Source organism: Pseudonaja textilis, chromosome 5 (assembly GCF_049901715.1).
Source record: "Pseudonaja textilis isolate UNSWEBS1 chromosome 5, rPseTex1.2, whole genome shotgun sequence".
NCBI lineage: Eukaryota > Metazoa > Chordata > Lepidosauria > Squamata > Elapidae > Pseudonaja > Pseudonaja textilis.
In genome coordinates this window covers 1,295,047-1,310,659 of record NC_141994.1, presented here as the reverse complement: position 1 = coordinate 1,310,659, position 15,613 = coordinate 1,295,047, and the positions used below count along the sequence as shown (strand labels likewise).

The 15,613-nt window shown below is 47.1% G+C and overlaps 1 protein-coding gene across 2 annotated transcripts in view; it reads left to right on the top strand.

The window, feature by feature from the left end:
* Window positions 1-1,807: 1,807 nt before the first annotated feature.
* Window positions 1,808-15,613, top strand: part of ELAPOR2 (endosome-lysosome associated apoptosis and autophagy regulator family member 2) — an 86,907-nt gene continuing 73,101 nt past the window's right edge. For both annotated transcript variants that reach the window (XM_087933914.1, XM_087933913.1), the window contains exon 1: window positions 1,808-2,047. In XM_087933914.1, the coding sequence (XP_087790040.1) occupies window positions 1,928-2,047 (120 nt within the window). In that variant the 5' untranslated portion in view covers window positions 1,808-1,927. The remainder of the gene's footprint in view (window positions 2,048-15,613) is intronic.

The following is a 15,613-nucleotide window of genomic DNA, read 5'->3' as shown; positions in this document are numbered from 1 at the left end:
CGACGATCAGCTGAGCCGGCCCCCCCTCCCCGGCTGCCTTACTGCTTCGCGGCCCGGGAGGCTCCCCTGAGGCCCAGGTGGCAAGAAGGTGGATGTGCGGGGTGGGGGGGGGGGATGGGTTCTGCGCCCCCTGCCCGGGCTCCATTTTTCTTTTTTTTGCCTTCCTGGGCCACAGGGAAGCTTCCTGGGAGCAAAAGGGCCCCTGCAGGAGGCTTCCCCGAGGCCCAGGAGGAAAAGAAAATGGAGCCGGGGGAAAGGGGGGGGGCTGCAAAAAAGAGAACAAAAGAAAGGAGAAGCCACACCCACCCAGTCACACGCCCGCCTAGCCACGCCCACAGACCCGGTTGTTAAAACATTTGAATCCCACCCCTGGGCGCGCTGAGCCATTCCCAGCCCAGCCCTCCTCTAGAGCTGATGATGTTAGCTAGTTGGGTAATGCAACGTCTGCAAAAAAAACAACAACAACCCCAAACCCCCACCAAGGCCAGGCAGCAGCAAGGACCCCCTCCTCGTGTCCGCCCCGAGCGACAAATACAGCAACCCTCGATTTACAACAGTTCCTTTAAGCAGCCGCTTGGAGTTACGTCGGCACTGCAAAAAAGGGACTGGCGGCCGTTTCCCATCCTTACGAGCTTTCCAGCCTCCTCATGGTCCCATGCCCCAAATTCGGACGCTTGGCAAACTGACTCATATTTATGACAGTTGTAGTGTCCCGTGTGTGTGTGTGTGTGTGTGTGTGTGTGTGTGTGTGTGTGTGTGTCATGCGCCCCCCCCGCCCTGGCCCCCTTCTGACCAGCAAAGTCAAAGGGGAAGCTGGTTTCCCTTAACAACCATGTTCCTAGCTTAACCCACTGTGGTGATTCACTTAACAACGGCCAGAAGGCTGGGGCAAAACTCCCTCGACAAGCATGTTTCACTCCGTCATGGATGCCTTTGGGGTTGAGCTGTGGCCGTAAGGGGAGGCCTAAGCCTATTAATCAAGAAATCCAACTGTCCTATTTTAGGGGGGGAGGTATTATTATTATTATTATTATTATTATTATTATTATTATTATTATTATTATTATTATTATTATTATTATTATTATTATTATTATTGCGGGGTGGGTTTCCCCAGTCCAGGTAGCCCTTGGCTTACAACCACAAGATAGGAATAGAATTTAGAATAGAATAGAGCTGGCAGGGACCTTAGAGGTCTCCTAGCCCACCTCCTTGCTGAAGCAGGAGAACCTATCCCATCTCAGTTAAGCGATTGTCTCTAGTCTCTCCTTAAAAGCCTCCAGGGATGGAGCCACCAGAACTTCTGGTGGCCAGCAGTTCCACTGGTTAATTGTCCTCACTTTCCAGAAATTCCTCCTTAGTTCTAGGTTGCTTCTCTCCTGGATGGGTTTCCATCTGTGGCTTCTTGTTGGAGAATAGCTTGACTCCCTCTCTTCTTTGGGGCAGCCCCTCAAATACTGGAAGGCTGCTCTCCTGGCCCCCCTAATTCTTCTCACATTTCACTCCATCCATTTTTTGTAAAAAATAAGCTTGCTTGTGCTTAAGAGGAGGGAGGCCCTCCTGGCTTGGTCCCAGCCTGCATCTCCCACCGCCTGGGGAGCCAGGGACCACCCCATCCTCCCCCATCACACACACACACACACACCCCTCCCCGTCCTGTGCACCCCCTCCTCCCACCCGAGCTGTCAGAAGGGGCCCAGGTGCTGGGAGCCCCGAGCTCCCCTCCCCTGGCGCCTGCGCACTGGCAGGTCCCCCTCTTCCTCCTCCTCCTCCTCCTCCCCTGCGTCCCTCCTCTCCTCCCTCCGGCTCCTCGGCCGCCCAACAGCTGGCAGGCAGGCAGGCAGCGCCGGTGCCCGGCCGGGAGGGCAGCGAAGGGAGCCGAGGCTTCCCGGGCGCAGCGTCGGCGAGCCCTGCCTGCCCCTGGGCGATGCTCCGGCTGCCGGGCGCGCTGTGCTGGCTGGGCGGCTGGGCAGCGGCGCTCCTGCTGGGCTGGCCGGCCGAGGTCGGGGCCGCCTCCGCCAGCCCGCAGCTGCCGCCCTGCCGGGAGGTGAGAGCCCGCGCGCGACCGCGGCGCCTGCCGTGGATGGGGGGTGCGGGGGGTGGGCACCGCTTCCCCAGCCTTGCGCGGGGAGGGGCTTTCCTCGCCTCTGCCGCCGCCCGCCGCTTTCTTTCTTCCTTTCTTCCTTCCTTTCTTTCTTTCTTTGGGGGCTGGCCCGGGAGAGGAGACCACCAGGAAAGCCCCGGAGGGTCACTTAGGCGGGGCGCTGGGAAAGGGCGCTCGGATGGCCCCGGTTTCTTTGGGCTGTGGGGATTTGGACAGTTCCTGGGACGACGGGTCGCTTGGAGCTCCAAGAGGAGGAGAGATTTCCCGAAGGGTGGTGTGTGTGTGTGTGTGTAAGAGAGAGAGAGGGGGGGAGGGAGGGAGGGAAAGGCAAAAGCAGAGGGAAAGACAGAGAGAGAGAGAGAGAGAGAGAGAGCGCGCGCCACAACCAACCACCACCGTCAAAGGGCCAGGAAGGAGGTTAGGGCAGGGGTCCCAACCTTGGCCGCTTGAAGCCTGGAGGACTTCAACTCCCAGAATTCCCCTCCCGGGATGGGGGGTCTCCAACCTTGGCTTCTGGGCTTAGGGAAGAATAAATGTGATGCACCTCTTAAATTTGTCAAGAAACAAGATCGGCTCCTACATTCCCTCTGCGATCCAAACTCGGTTCTGGACTAAGCCCGCTTTGCCTGTTCACAGGACACTCAAACTCTTCTTCTTTTGAAATGGGATTCCTTTCTTTGCACAGCAACGGGGTTGCTCAGCCTCAGGTGACTGAGTCAACCTGCAGTTTGTTTGAATCCGAAAACAGGGGAAAAAATAATAATAATGGACTGGATGCCCACAAGGTTCTTAAAAGCCCCCTTTCTAAACAAACCAGGTTCATCCTAACCAGCCTTAGCAGTCTTTTTTTTTTTCTTTGCAAGTTTTATTCCTTCCCCTCTTTCTTCATTGTGGAAATGTGGCTTTTGTGACTCAGAAGTGCGAGTGATGAAGGTGCCGTCCTGCTGGGAAAGAAATGGACTTTCCCGACACGGATTCCTTGGAAAGGGAGGTTGGGACTGCATCCGAGAATCGAAGAGGGTTTCCCCACTTGTAGATGGGCCCTCAGGACAAAATATCAGCCTGGGGGGGTGGGGGTGGGGGTGAGAGTTGGCTTGGTTACCTGGAGAGAGCAAGGAAATACTGGAAGTCTCCAAGAAATCCTTCACTCCTAGGATGCAATAAGAACCTGGTTTAGGGAATTTGGATTTGTCTCGACCTCTCGTGTCTCTGCAGTGAGGGAGGGGATTTGCCCTAAGTACCTTCTAGGAAGTCTGTTTATTTTCTTCTCCCACCTGGGTTTATTTACTTTATTTATTTTGTCAAGCATGCATTTGATTATGCAGGCATGCACATATGTATGTATAAACATGATTATTAATACATGAAATGGATACAAATAAGAGGGGAACATTTAAGACAGGAACAGTAGGCAAATTGGTGCGCTTATGCACGGCCCCTACAGACCTCTTAGGAATGAGGTCAACAGTAGACCATCTGAGGTTGAAGGGTTTGGGGTTAGTGGAAGAAACCACAGAGTCAGGCAGGGCGTCCCAGGCACTGACCACTCTGTGGCTGAGGATCCCGTCCTGCTTAGTTCGTCATGCCAGAACCAACCAGGATTTGGATTCTTGCTCCTTGGATTACGATGCGTTGACGTTGCTCTCAACTGATCTAGAACTCGACGGAGGAGAGACCGTTAAGGATTGTAACTGTGATTTGTGATCTGCGGCCTGTCCCTTTGTTGTCGTAGGTGTGCACACCGAGAGCTTACGCACTGGGAGGGGGGTCTCTTTGGTGTCCACCGTCTAGGAAGCAATGTGCCCTGGCCAGGAAGGCAACTGGCCTCAAGCTTGACTTGAAGGAGTTCGTTATTTTTTGGTCTTAACAAGTGACGGCACTCAGCTGTAGGCTTCATTTATTTATTTCTTTAAATTTGGGGGCCCACTTTTAGTACTTTATAAGTAACTCAAGGCAGCAGACATACCTAACTCCCCCTTCTCTTCTTTTTCCTCACAACAACAACCCTGTGAGGTGGGCTGGGAGAAAGGGACTGGCTCAAAGCCACCCAGCTGGGTTCCATCCCTGAGCTGGAACTAGAACTCATGGTCTCCCGGTGATGGGCCCAAAGTCACCCAGGCAGCTTTCATGCCTAAGTCAGGTCTAGAACTCACAGCTGCCTGGTGATTGGCCCAAAGTCACCCAGGCGGCTTTCATGCCTGAGGTGGAAGTAGAACTCACAACCTCCTGGTGATTGGGCCAACATCGCCCAAGTTGGTTTCATGACTATGGCAGAACTAGAACTCGCCATCTCCCAGTGATTGGCCCAAAGTCACCCAGCTGGCTTTCATCCTAAGGCAGGACTAGAACTCACCGTCCTCTTGTGATAGGAGGGTGCAGTGAGTTGGTGGTCTCCCTCTTGTCCTGCCCAAGAGAAGACAGACACCCCCCACCCCACCCCAATTGTGAAGGATGCTTAATCTGGACTGGTGGCCTGAAAACTTCCTTCCATCTGGAGGGTTTGAACGAAGGAAGACTCTTGTTCGCATTCAGGAAGTTATTAAGTGCCTGGTTGTTGGATGTTTTGTCTTTCGTGGTTCCTAATCTTTGGAATTCCACCTTTAGGGAGGCTGGCCTGGTTTTCTTTCTCTTACGTTCCGGAGAGAAAACAGGACATTCCTCCTTCACAAACAAACCCACCTCTTCCTTAAAGGGAGGATGGAGAAGCCGCGGTCTTTGTAATCAATGTTGACACGCTGAATTATTCCGTGGCTGCTTTGCTTCTGCCGTAACGCCACTTATTTTGCTTTGAAGACTGAAATTTTAAAAATCTGGGCGCTGGACCCCTCTTTCTGCTCCTACAGACTCTTTCACTGGGTGGCGGGTTTGGGGTTTGTTTTTGTTTTTTTTTGGAGAATGCTATTTACTTATTTATTTTGAAGGGGCTGGCATGCCACCAAGCCACAAAACCTGAACCGTATTCCTTTTTATTTCCAAAGATGCGTCTCTGGCCTCTGCGAAGGCACCGGGAACGTGCACAAAAGCTAAAAATGGAGGTGGCTCAGCCACAATTGTCCCCACCCGGAGGAAACCCCCCAGCAAGAATAGATTAAGAAAGACAGCCAAGGTTGCTGGCGGTTGGACTGGAGACTTCGAGTTGGGCTGATAAGAGGATGAGGAGGAGGAGGAGGATGATGATGATGAGGAGGAGGAGGAGGAGGAGGATGGGTTTCATGGCAGTTAGTCTATGTTGGTGTGAGGCTGTTTGCTTTCTGGCTTATATTTCCTGTTTTGTTTGGTCAGTTTTTTTTTATTCCTCTGTACGTTTCTCTCTCTGTATCTCTCTCTCTGTATATATATATATATATATCTCCTTCCCTCCCTCCCTCCCTCTCTCTTTCTCTCTCTCTCTCTCTCTCTGTCTCTCTCTCTCTCTCTCTCTATATATATATATCCCTTCCTCCCTCCCTCCCTCCCCCTCTCTCTTTCTCTTTCTTTCTCTCTCTCTCTCTCTCTCTCTGTGAGCATTTCCTCTTGGATGCATGCAAAACAATATTTCCTTGAGCTTTGTGGTGGGCCCGAGTCAGGATTCCAAGCCCGGTTCTGCCTTTTGCATGCTTTTTTCCCCCCAGATTATTTCCTCGCTTCCCTTTTCAGCTCAACGGGGGCATAAATGTGCTCTGACAGGCTTCCCCAACCCCCACTCCTGCTGCCTCCCTGAGCATCATGCGGGCTCCAGCCCCTGAGTCAGGGCTGCGGTGGGGTTGAAGTGACATTTCCCCGCTAGCCCTCTGTTTCCCCACCGAGCGGCATCAGATCTGCTGGGATTTCTCTCCCGGGGACCCTGGGGAAACTCCGGAGTCAGCCTGCATCTCCATGATATTATCCGCCCTAACGAATCAGTTATTTATCCAGGGTTCGTCTGCCTGGGCATCGACTCTGTCACGAGAACCCAGGAAAGGGGTCTCCGGCCTTGGCCCCTTTTAAGACTTGTGGACTTCAACTCCCAGAATTCTCCAGCCAGCATAAGTCCACAAGTCTTAAAGTGGCCAAGTTTGGGGACCCCTGACCTAGGATATTATCATGCAAGTAGACCACAATGGAGCCTGAAATTTCTGTCACCAAGTGACATGCATGTTCAATGGGGTTTTTGTCCTGTTTTACGACTTTTCTTGCCACAGCCGTTAAGTGAATCACTGCAGCTGTTAAGTGAGTCACACATTTGTTGAGTGAACCTGGCTTCCCCATTGACTTTGATTGTCACATGACCCTCCCCTCAGGACATTGCAACAACATTTCCTAATTTTAATATCCAATCTTTCTTTCTTTCTTTCTTTCTTTCTTTCTTTCTTTCTTTCTTTCTTTCTTTCTTTCTTTCTTTCTTTCTTTCTTTCTTTCTTTCTTTCTTTCTTTCTTTCCGTTTTGTGCAATCACTTAATTGCTTGATACAGACCCCTAACATTTAGATATTCGGCCAACATCCAATGACGGATATGGTACAAGAAGAAGAAGAATTTTCAGAAGTTGTGGGAGCTTCGTCCCTGGAAGCTTTCAAGAAGAGACTGGACTGACATGTGTCAGAAATGGTGTAGGGTCTCCCGCTTGGGTGGGAGGGGGTTGGGCTAGATGACCTACAAGGTCCCTTCCAACTCTGATTGTCTGTTATTGTAACTCCTAGTGAATTATAAAATGCCTTTTTGCAACAAAGGGGATTCATATAGGAGCCAGCTCATTATTCTGTAGATAATGGGATCAGAAGGGTGAACCGAATGACAGCAGAAAAGCAACACATTAAAAAAAAAAACCCTAAAGAAAATTTTTGGGGAAACCCTGAAGTTTTCATCTCTCTGACCTGCCTCCATACATTTTAGCATAGTTTGCAATCTTGTATTTATTCCCCTGGTAGGAACATCTGGGATCAAGCTATAGAGAGGTATATATTGTAGGGTGTTTGTTTTCCAACCGTGGCCATTTTAAGATGTGTGGGACTTCCAGAATAGTCCATAGTTTTTTTTTTTCCTTTAAAAATGTTTCCTTTCTCATCTCCTGGATTCTTTCTGAAGAAAAACTGAAGAAGCTCCTTGGGGGAGAAGCGAAAGGTTTTCAAAGGGGAAAAAAACCCCAAGAAAGTCCAGTCACCTTTTTGGGACAATCATGACCTGGGTGATGGAGGATCTCCCCGCTCCTTCAAAAGTGGAGTAGAAAAACAGAAATAAGGACAAAACAATCTGGATGGGTGTAGAAAGTTCCACCCCATAATTTGGTAAAGGGGTGAGCTTGGAAACGTTGAAGGGAGGCTTGCAAGACTTATTTTATTTGTTTGTTTGTTTGTTTGTTTGTTTGTCAAACATGTACAAGATAACAAGTATAGGCGTGGACATAAACAAGGACAAAGGGAGTAAATACAGGTAAATGGGGTCAATAAGAGAGGGACAGTGGGCACTCTGGTGCCCTTATGCAGGCCCCCTTTAAGGACCTTTTAGTTTAGTTTACTTTGTTGTCATTGCCCCTCATACAACGAAATTAAATACCGTCTTCAGTGTACAATTTATGACTATGAAAATAAACACAAACACACCTCCTTCACATTCTATGCATTGAGTTGGAAACCCCTGATATTGCACGAATATTGCACTAGACGGTTGAATTCAATAGAGTTACTGCTCTTAGGAATGGTGGGAGGAGATCCAGGGCAGACAGTTTGAGGTTGAAGCTGTGAGGGTTTGTCGAGGTTGTAACCACCACAGAGTCTTGTAGGGCATTCCAGGCGTTGACCACCCTGCGGCTGCAGTCGTATTTTCTCTCGTCGAGTTTGGAGCGGTTTGCCTGGAGTTTGCATCGGTTGTTTTGCCCGTGTGTTGTTGTGGTTAAGGCTTAAGAAGTCATTGGCAGGTGAGACGTTGTAGCAGACAATTGTGTGAACGATGCTTAGATTGGAGCGCAGGCGCCACACTTCCAGATGGTCCAAGCCCAGAATTTTGAGCCTGGAGGCCATTGAAAAGGCCGTTATCTGAGAGAGTGGCCCTTCTTTCCTGAAGGGCAAAGAGAAAAGGCCAATTGGGAGGAGTAACTCAGGGAGGTGCATCAGCCCATGGCAGCCAAACAATGACAAACTAACTACAGAGAGAGAGCCCGGCTCAGCCTCGGTTGGTCTCCAAAGCATCAACGGATGCCGCTTGCCAAATGATGGGGAACAGCTGCCTCCTCCTTTGGGCCTCTCGGGGGGCTTTGCTTTGCTTTGCCTCGCCAGAAAAGGAGCCGCTCGGTCGCAGGGCTGTTTCAGGATCCCCCGGCTGGTTTTGTGGGTCCAAGGAAGGGCTGAAGTGCTGCTCTTCCAGGGGCTCCAAGGGCCAAGCCCGAGAATTGGGAGATACCTTTGGAAGGCCCTGGGGGCACAAAGACCTCCAGGGGTATATGGGGCGTGGGTGAGTCTTTTAAACCTCACAGGAGCCCTTGACCTCCCCTGCAGGAGACGAGCCCATGTATCTTAATCGGGTGCCTTTTGCTGTTAGAAGCCCCCCCCCCCAATTTCCCCCAACCCATTTTCGGCTGTAAGGGAAAGTGGGGGGGGGGGGAAGGAAGGATATCCCTGGGAACAGGGAGGGAGTTAATTATCCATGCCGCCATAAGTAAATGAGACATTTAACAATCTTACTCCTTGAAATGGTGTCTGTTTTTGCCTAGAAGTTAGGAAGTAGTTGCTGAATTGTTTTGGCATGCAGGGGATAGATAGATAGATAGATAGATAGATAGATAGAGATAGATAGATAGATAGATAGATAGATAGATAGATAGATAGATAGATAGATAGACAGACAGACAGACAGACAGACAGACAGACAGGAAGGCAGGCAGGCAGGCAGGCAGGCAGGCAGGCAGGCAGGCAGGCAGGCAGGCAGATATATATATGGATGATAGATATAGGATAGAAAGAGAGAGACACACAGTAGATGATAGATAAATAAGGATGATAGATAGATAGATTGTAGATAGATAGATAGATGATAGATGTAGATAGATAGATAGATAGATAGATAGATAGATAGACAGACAGACAGACAGACAGACAGACAGACAGACAGACAGACAGACAAAAAGAGAGATCCAGTAGACAGATGATAGCTAGGTAGATGATAGACAGATAAATAAATAGATGATAGGTAGGTAGGTAGGTAGGTAGGCAGGCACAGTAGATAGTTGATAGATATATATGGATGATAGATATAGGATAGAAAGAGAGAGACACACAGTAGATGATAGATAAATAAGGATGATAGATAGATAGATTGTAGATAGATATAGATAGATGATAAATAGATGAATAGTTAAATAGATAAATGATAAATAGATGGATGGAAAGATAGATAGATATAGAGATCCAGTAGACAGATGATAGTTAGATAGAAGATAGATAAATAAATAGATGACAGACAGACAGACAGACAGACAGACAGACAGATAGATAACTATAGATAGATGATAGGCAGACAGGCAGGCATTTAATGAATTTGATACCAAGTATTTCTGGTCCAAATCTAGCAAGTGTTTGCACAGAACCAGAGAGTGTTTACTTAGTGCTCGAACACACTACAGGAAACGTTTTGTCCTTTGCTGGCTGGAGCTGGTAAAATCCTCAGAGGCGTGGCAAGGATTACCATCTGTCTGCATTGTAGGCTGGCTTGGCAAAGGTCGGGGAAGAGGTAATGATTCAACTGGCGCTTGAATTATTGGGAATAAAGATACAGGTGATCAATGGCTGTTGCATTGGGAAAGTCACAGTCTCTAATCAAACTTGTGAGTTGCTTCATTTGTTCTAAGAATAATGTGCTATAATGGCTTGTAACAAGCCAGCTACATCCAGAACTTATTTCTAATCACCCTCAACAATCTTCTGTTTCCATAACTTCTCCTTGATTTAATACAAATTGCTTTGCTCTTCCTTTTTCCTCAAGTTATTCAGCTTTGTTCCAAAATTACAGATGCTATCCTTTCTTACTCATTCTCTGGATTCTAAGGCAGACCTAGACGGTTCCTAAGATTAAAATGATGGGTATCTCTTCAAGATCCTAGAATGACCCCTGGTTGGCTTTGTCCCGCTGTGACCTGGGAGCTGCGCACGAGCCGTTCATGCTGTGTTCTGTAGTTGGCTCCTGGCTATCTCTCTGCTCTTGTCGCTGAGCTCTTCCAACTTCTGATACCAATAATATAATCGATTATATTTCTATGGACTGTGCCTGGTGACGTCCATGAATACGTGCATCAGTTGAAGAACAGCATTACAGAGTCGGGAGGGACCTTGGAGGTCTTCTAGTCTAGCCCCTTGCTCAAGCAGGAGACTGTCGACCATTTCAGACAAGTGACTGCCCAGGCTCTCCTTGCACCCACAACTTCTGGAGGCAAGGAGTTCCACTGGTTAATTGTCCTCCCTGTCAGGAAATTCCTCCTTAGTTCCAGGCTGCTTCTTTCCTTGATGAGTTTCCATCCGTTGATTCTTGTCCTGCCTTCAGGGGCTTTGGGGAATAGGTTGAGCCCTTCCTCTTTGGGGCGGCCCCTCAAATATTGGAAGATGCTATCGTGTCCCCCCGCATCCCAGTCCTTCTTTTCATTAAACCAAGCACCCCCAATTCCTGCAACCATTCTTCCTATGTTTTAGCCTCCAGTCCTCTAAAGTGTTGGCAATAATTGCATGGCAAACCTGTAAAATCCTTCTCCTCTTTGCTTCTCTTCCTCATTGCATTTTCCCCCTCCATAATATTTCCTCACTGTTGGGCATTCCAGCAGCCCACCTTGTGAACCTGATCATAAACATCACCCAGCTCTTCTGCATCAGCGGTTGAATCGTCAGTGGTCACACCAAGGGGTCAGGCTTGAAGATGGCCGTATTTTGGGTTAGGAGGGGAAAGGATGCTTCTAAGCCGATGGCTTTGTAGCCTCTGTCTACAGAGACTTCAACACAGCACATCTTTTGCCAGGACCGTGCTCTGTAGGGACACTGCACCAGAGCAAACACGATTGCTTTTGTCAGGAACCTGGTCATGGGAGAAGTGGTGAGATAGGAACACTGCAATCCAGATTTAAGGGATTTCATGCTTTTTCAGAACCCAGAGGTTGTGTCCTGTAGCTACAGAAAGATGGATCTATAACCAGAGGAACATCTAACTAGGTCAACTCTGTTATTCTATGAAAGGTCAGAGGTCTCCCAAATTGGCAATGTTAAGACTTGAAGTTGAAGTCCACAAGTCTTAAAGTTGCCAAGTTTGGGGACCCCTGAACTAGATCCACTCCTCTGTGTGAAGATAGCTGTCCTCTGTCTTTTCCCAAAACAATCCCATTTTTCATCCAAGTTCTTCTCTTGCCTCGTGTTCCATTTCTCTCCCTGAATTGCTTCGGTTCAGAAAGCCCAGTCCAGATGTAGTAACTTTCTGAGAATACCTGTAGATTTCCAAACATTTTGGGTCTTTATATCCAATCTATTTTCGTTCACTGCTTACCTTAAAAGGCTTAACTTGTGTGCCAAGTAGATATATTCCATCAGGCACATATTGGTATTCGTTTATTTTTACTTTTTTATTTTAGTTTATTTTTACTACCTTTTTATAGCACTCATCTATAATGCTTGGTATGCTGACATCAGCACCATGCAATATTAATAACCGGGGAGACATGAATTGCATTGGCAGGAACAGTAAACTCAATATTACTACGGAGAAAAGGACCCTGTGGTTGGGTGGATCTATTGCTAGGGAGGAATGGGCATCCCTGGGAACTCAAAAAATCTTGATTGTGTAGTCACACCTTGGCTTCATGGCTCCTCCCATGGATGCTTCTGTTTTAAGAACAAAAAGGCATATCCCTTGTTCTTAATCCTAGATCCTTCATGACGTTCCTTTCTAACTGCAGTTTTGAGAATGAGATTATAACCCCAATCCTTTCTGGCTTATTCTTAGAACTTTGAATCCTAGAGCTGGAAGGGACCTTGTAGGTCATCTAGTCCAACCCCCTGCCCAAGCAGGAGACCCTACACCATTTCTGACAAATGGCAGTCCAGTCTCTTCTTGAAAGTCTCAAGTGATGAAGCACCCAAAACTTCTGTGGGTGACTTCTTTTTCCATGGATTGATTGTTCTCATTGTCAGAAAGTTTCTCCTTATTTCTAGGTTGAATCTCTCCTGGATCAGTTTCTATCCGTTATCCCTTGTCTGGCCTTCGGGTGTTTTAGAAAATAGTTTGACCCCTTCCTCCTCTCTGGGGCAGCCCCCCAAATACTGGAAGACTGCTGTCATGTCTCCCCTGGTCTTTCTCTTCCCTAGACTAGCCAGGCCCGGTTCCTGTAACCATCCTTCATATGTTTTAGCCTCCAGTCCCCCAATCATCCTGGTTGCTCTTCTCTGCACTCTTTTTAGAGACAGACTGTCCTTTATCTGGCCACAGGAACAATTCTTGCCACGGCCCAAACTCTGTCCAGCTCACTCCGGTTCTTCAGTGGAGATGTCCAGTTAGGAAAATTTCCCCCGAAGACAGGCAATTTGCAAACCCAATTGTATCTGATTTGCTTTGTAGTTTGCCTAATTGCAATTGATCTGTTGGCCTTGGTTTTGGAAGTAGGACAATCTTTGGAACGGAGCTAACCCTTTTTCCAGCCTATTGGCATTTTCAGGACCTCCGTTGCAAAAGCAGACACGGAATCCACAAGAGGGTTTCGTATCATTTTTATCTAAGCCATTGGGTGCCTGTATCACATAACGGTAAACAAGGTTTATAAATTGACTATGGTTCAGCTGGGCGATGAGTGAAGGGCCCCATTCTGGTTTGATATAGATTAGAACATAAATTCCATTTAGCCCAAAGTAAACGTTGGATGATGGCACCAGATGAAGAGAACTAGGAAATAGTTGAGATCTGAATTCCAATATTTTCCGGGATTGCTATAGTGCTAGTGAATTTCAAGGGCATAAATAACAGATAACAGATAATCAGAGTTGGAAGGGACCTTGTAGGTCATCTAGTCCAACCCACCGCCCAAGCGGGAGATCCTACACCATTTCTGACAGAATGGCAGATAAATAAATTTTATTTCTGACAAATAAAAACATTGCAATTTTTTTCCCCAAGAAAGCTTTTCTTTGTATGAAACTCAAATAATTTTTATATCTTTTTTTCTTCCTCTTTTTGCCTTAAAGATAACGGCAACAGTCAGAAATGTTTTCTTTTTAAAAAGGTATTGTGTTTATTCCCCGAAAGTTACTTTCAAGAAAGGCTACTCACAAACCCCCTGAGAATGTTATATGCTAGTTTGTAACATTACAGAATTGCCAATGTTTTTACATACATTATCATAAAAGGCTGCATCTTTTACAAGGCCAATTTTTCTGGTTTGGAATTCGAGACACTGCTATTTTTTAAAAAAAGCGAAATTGCCAATCCTAGTTATCAGCAAAGAGTTTGTCTTTTATTTCAAAACAGAAGAACATTTTAGGTTATTCTGTGAAGGAGCTGGGATTCTTCCTTCCCTTCAGCCCAAGCGCCATCATTTGCTGGCTTCCATTTCTACTGGCACAGCAAGGGACACACCCCAAGGACACACAGACAGACAGACAGACAGACACACACACACACACACACACACACACTAAAAAAACCTACCTCCCATCTGAGGTGGCCTTTCTTGGATGCTCAGACGATAATGCAGAGTGGGACTTAGGAGGTTTTTTTTTCTTTTTTGCAAATTATTTCAAATAATTTAGTAATGGCTAGAAGTGTTGGTAAGGAAGAGACAAGTAGCAACGGATGGAAACTCATCCAGGAGAGAAGCAACCTGGAATTAAGGAGCAACTTCCTAATGGGGAGGACAATCAACCAGTGGAATGGCTTCTCTGCCGAAATTATGGGTGCTCCCTCACCGGAGGTTTTTAAGAGGAGACTGGGCAGCCATTTGTCTGGAATGGCGTAGTCTTCTGCTTGAGCAGGTGGCTGGACTAGAAGACCTCCAGGGGCCCTTCCAACTTTGTTATTCTGTCACTCTGTTTTCCTTCCTTCCCTCCCTCCTTCCCTTCCTTCCTTCCTTCTCTCCCTTTTTACAAGCTCAACTTCTGCTTTTGAATCCGTTCACTCAACTGAAGCAACAGGCATGAAGCTTTGAAGCTGGAGTCAAAAGAAAAAAATTTTTAGTCTCCGAACGGCTGCTTCTGCCATTGCAGTTGGGATCGTCTTCTGGAAAGCGATCTTTGTATTAAGCCAGAGATTTTTCAAGCCTTTCCCTCCAAATTACCACCCTGTGTTTTATGGAACAAGCCTGGAATTGAATGCGCATGGGAGAGACTTTAGAGAACATCGTCACAAGTGGGAGATGCCAAAATACAGTTAGCCATCTGTTGAAACAACGACAACAACAACCCCACAGGAGAAATACAACATGTTTTCTGATGGGAAAGATTGCAGATTTCCTGGTAGAAAGTTATATTATCCCAATTTGTATATCTACAGTGTATCCAAGGATCACATAAATAAATCCTTATAAATCCTTAGTAAGGCCACCCCTGCAATGCTGCATCGAGTTTTGATCACCCCATTAGAAAAAAGATGTTGAGACTTGGGCAAATGTATAAAGAAGAGCAACTGAGAGGATGAAAGGCCTAGAGACTAAAATATATGAAGAACGGTTGCAAGATCTGGGTTTGACTAGTCTAGAGAAAAGAAGGACATGAGAGCCGCCTTCTAGCACTTGAGGGGCTGCCCCAAAGAAGAGGAGGGGTCAACTTATTCTCCAAAGCCCCTGAAGGCAGGACAAGAAACGACGGATGGAAACTCATCAAGGAGAGAAGCAACCTGGAATGAAGGAGAAACGTCCAAGCAGTGAGGACAATCATTCAGTAGAACAGCTAGCCTTCAGACGTTGTTGGTTCTCCATCACTGGAGGCTTTTAGGAAGAGATTGGACAATCCCTTGTCTGAAATGGTATAGGCCAGGGTTTTCTCCTTTAGCAGGGAGTTAGACTAGAAGACCTTCAAGATCCTTTCCAGCTCTCTTCCGATGGACGGAACATTTGGCCTTTAGCTGTCCTCTCCTTGGGAAAGGAATGTGGCTGTATCCAACATGGAGATGCTTCCCGCTCAAATCTTTGCATTCAAGTATTGAAATCAAATGCGCGGTTTAATGAACCTTATCAAGGATTTTCCTTCTTGATTAGGGCGAATAGATTGAACGCATGTTTGAGTCTCTTCAGGGAATTGGAAAAAAAAAAGAGATTATACACTGCCTGCCATGGTTGTTTGGGGTGGAAAGTATTTGGGATTTAAAAATCGGCTTGCAGGAAATCAAGGCAGGAAATCACTGCAGCTCAAGGGAGCTGATAAGATTTCTGAGCAGGCGGGGGTGGAATCCAGAACGAAACTAAATCCACGTTTGGGCCGGATGGCAATGCAGGTGAGGATAGCAGGGAGTTCTCTGGGTTTTCTACTTTAATGTCGCTGCATTCTTCTCAGTGATATTGAAGAATAAAAGATACAGCAAAAAGACACACCAAAACAAAATT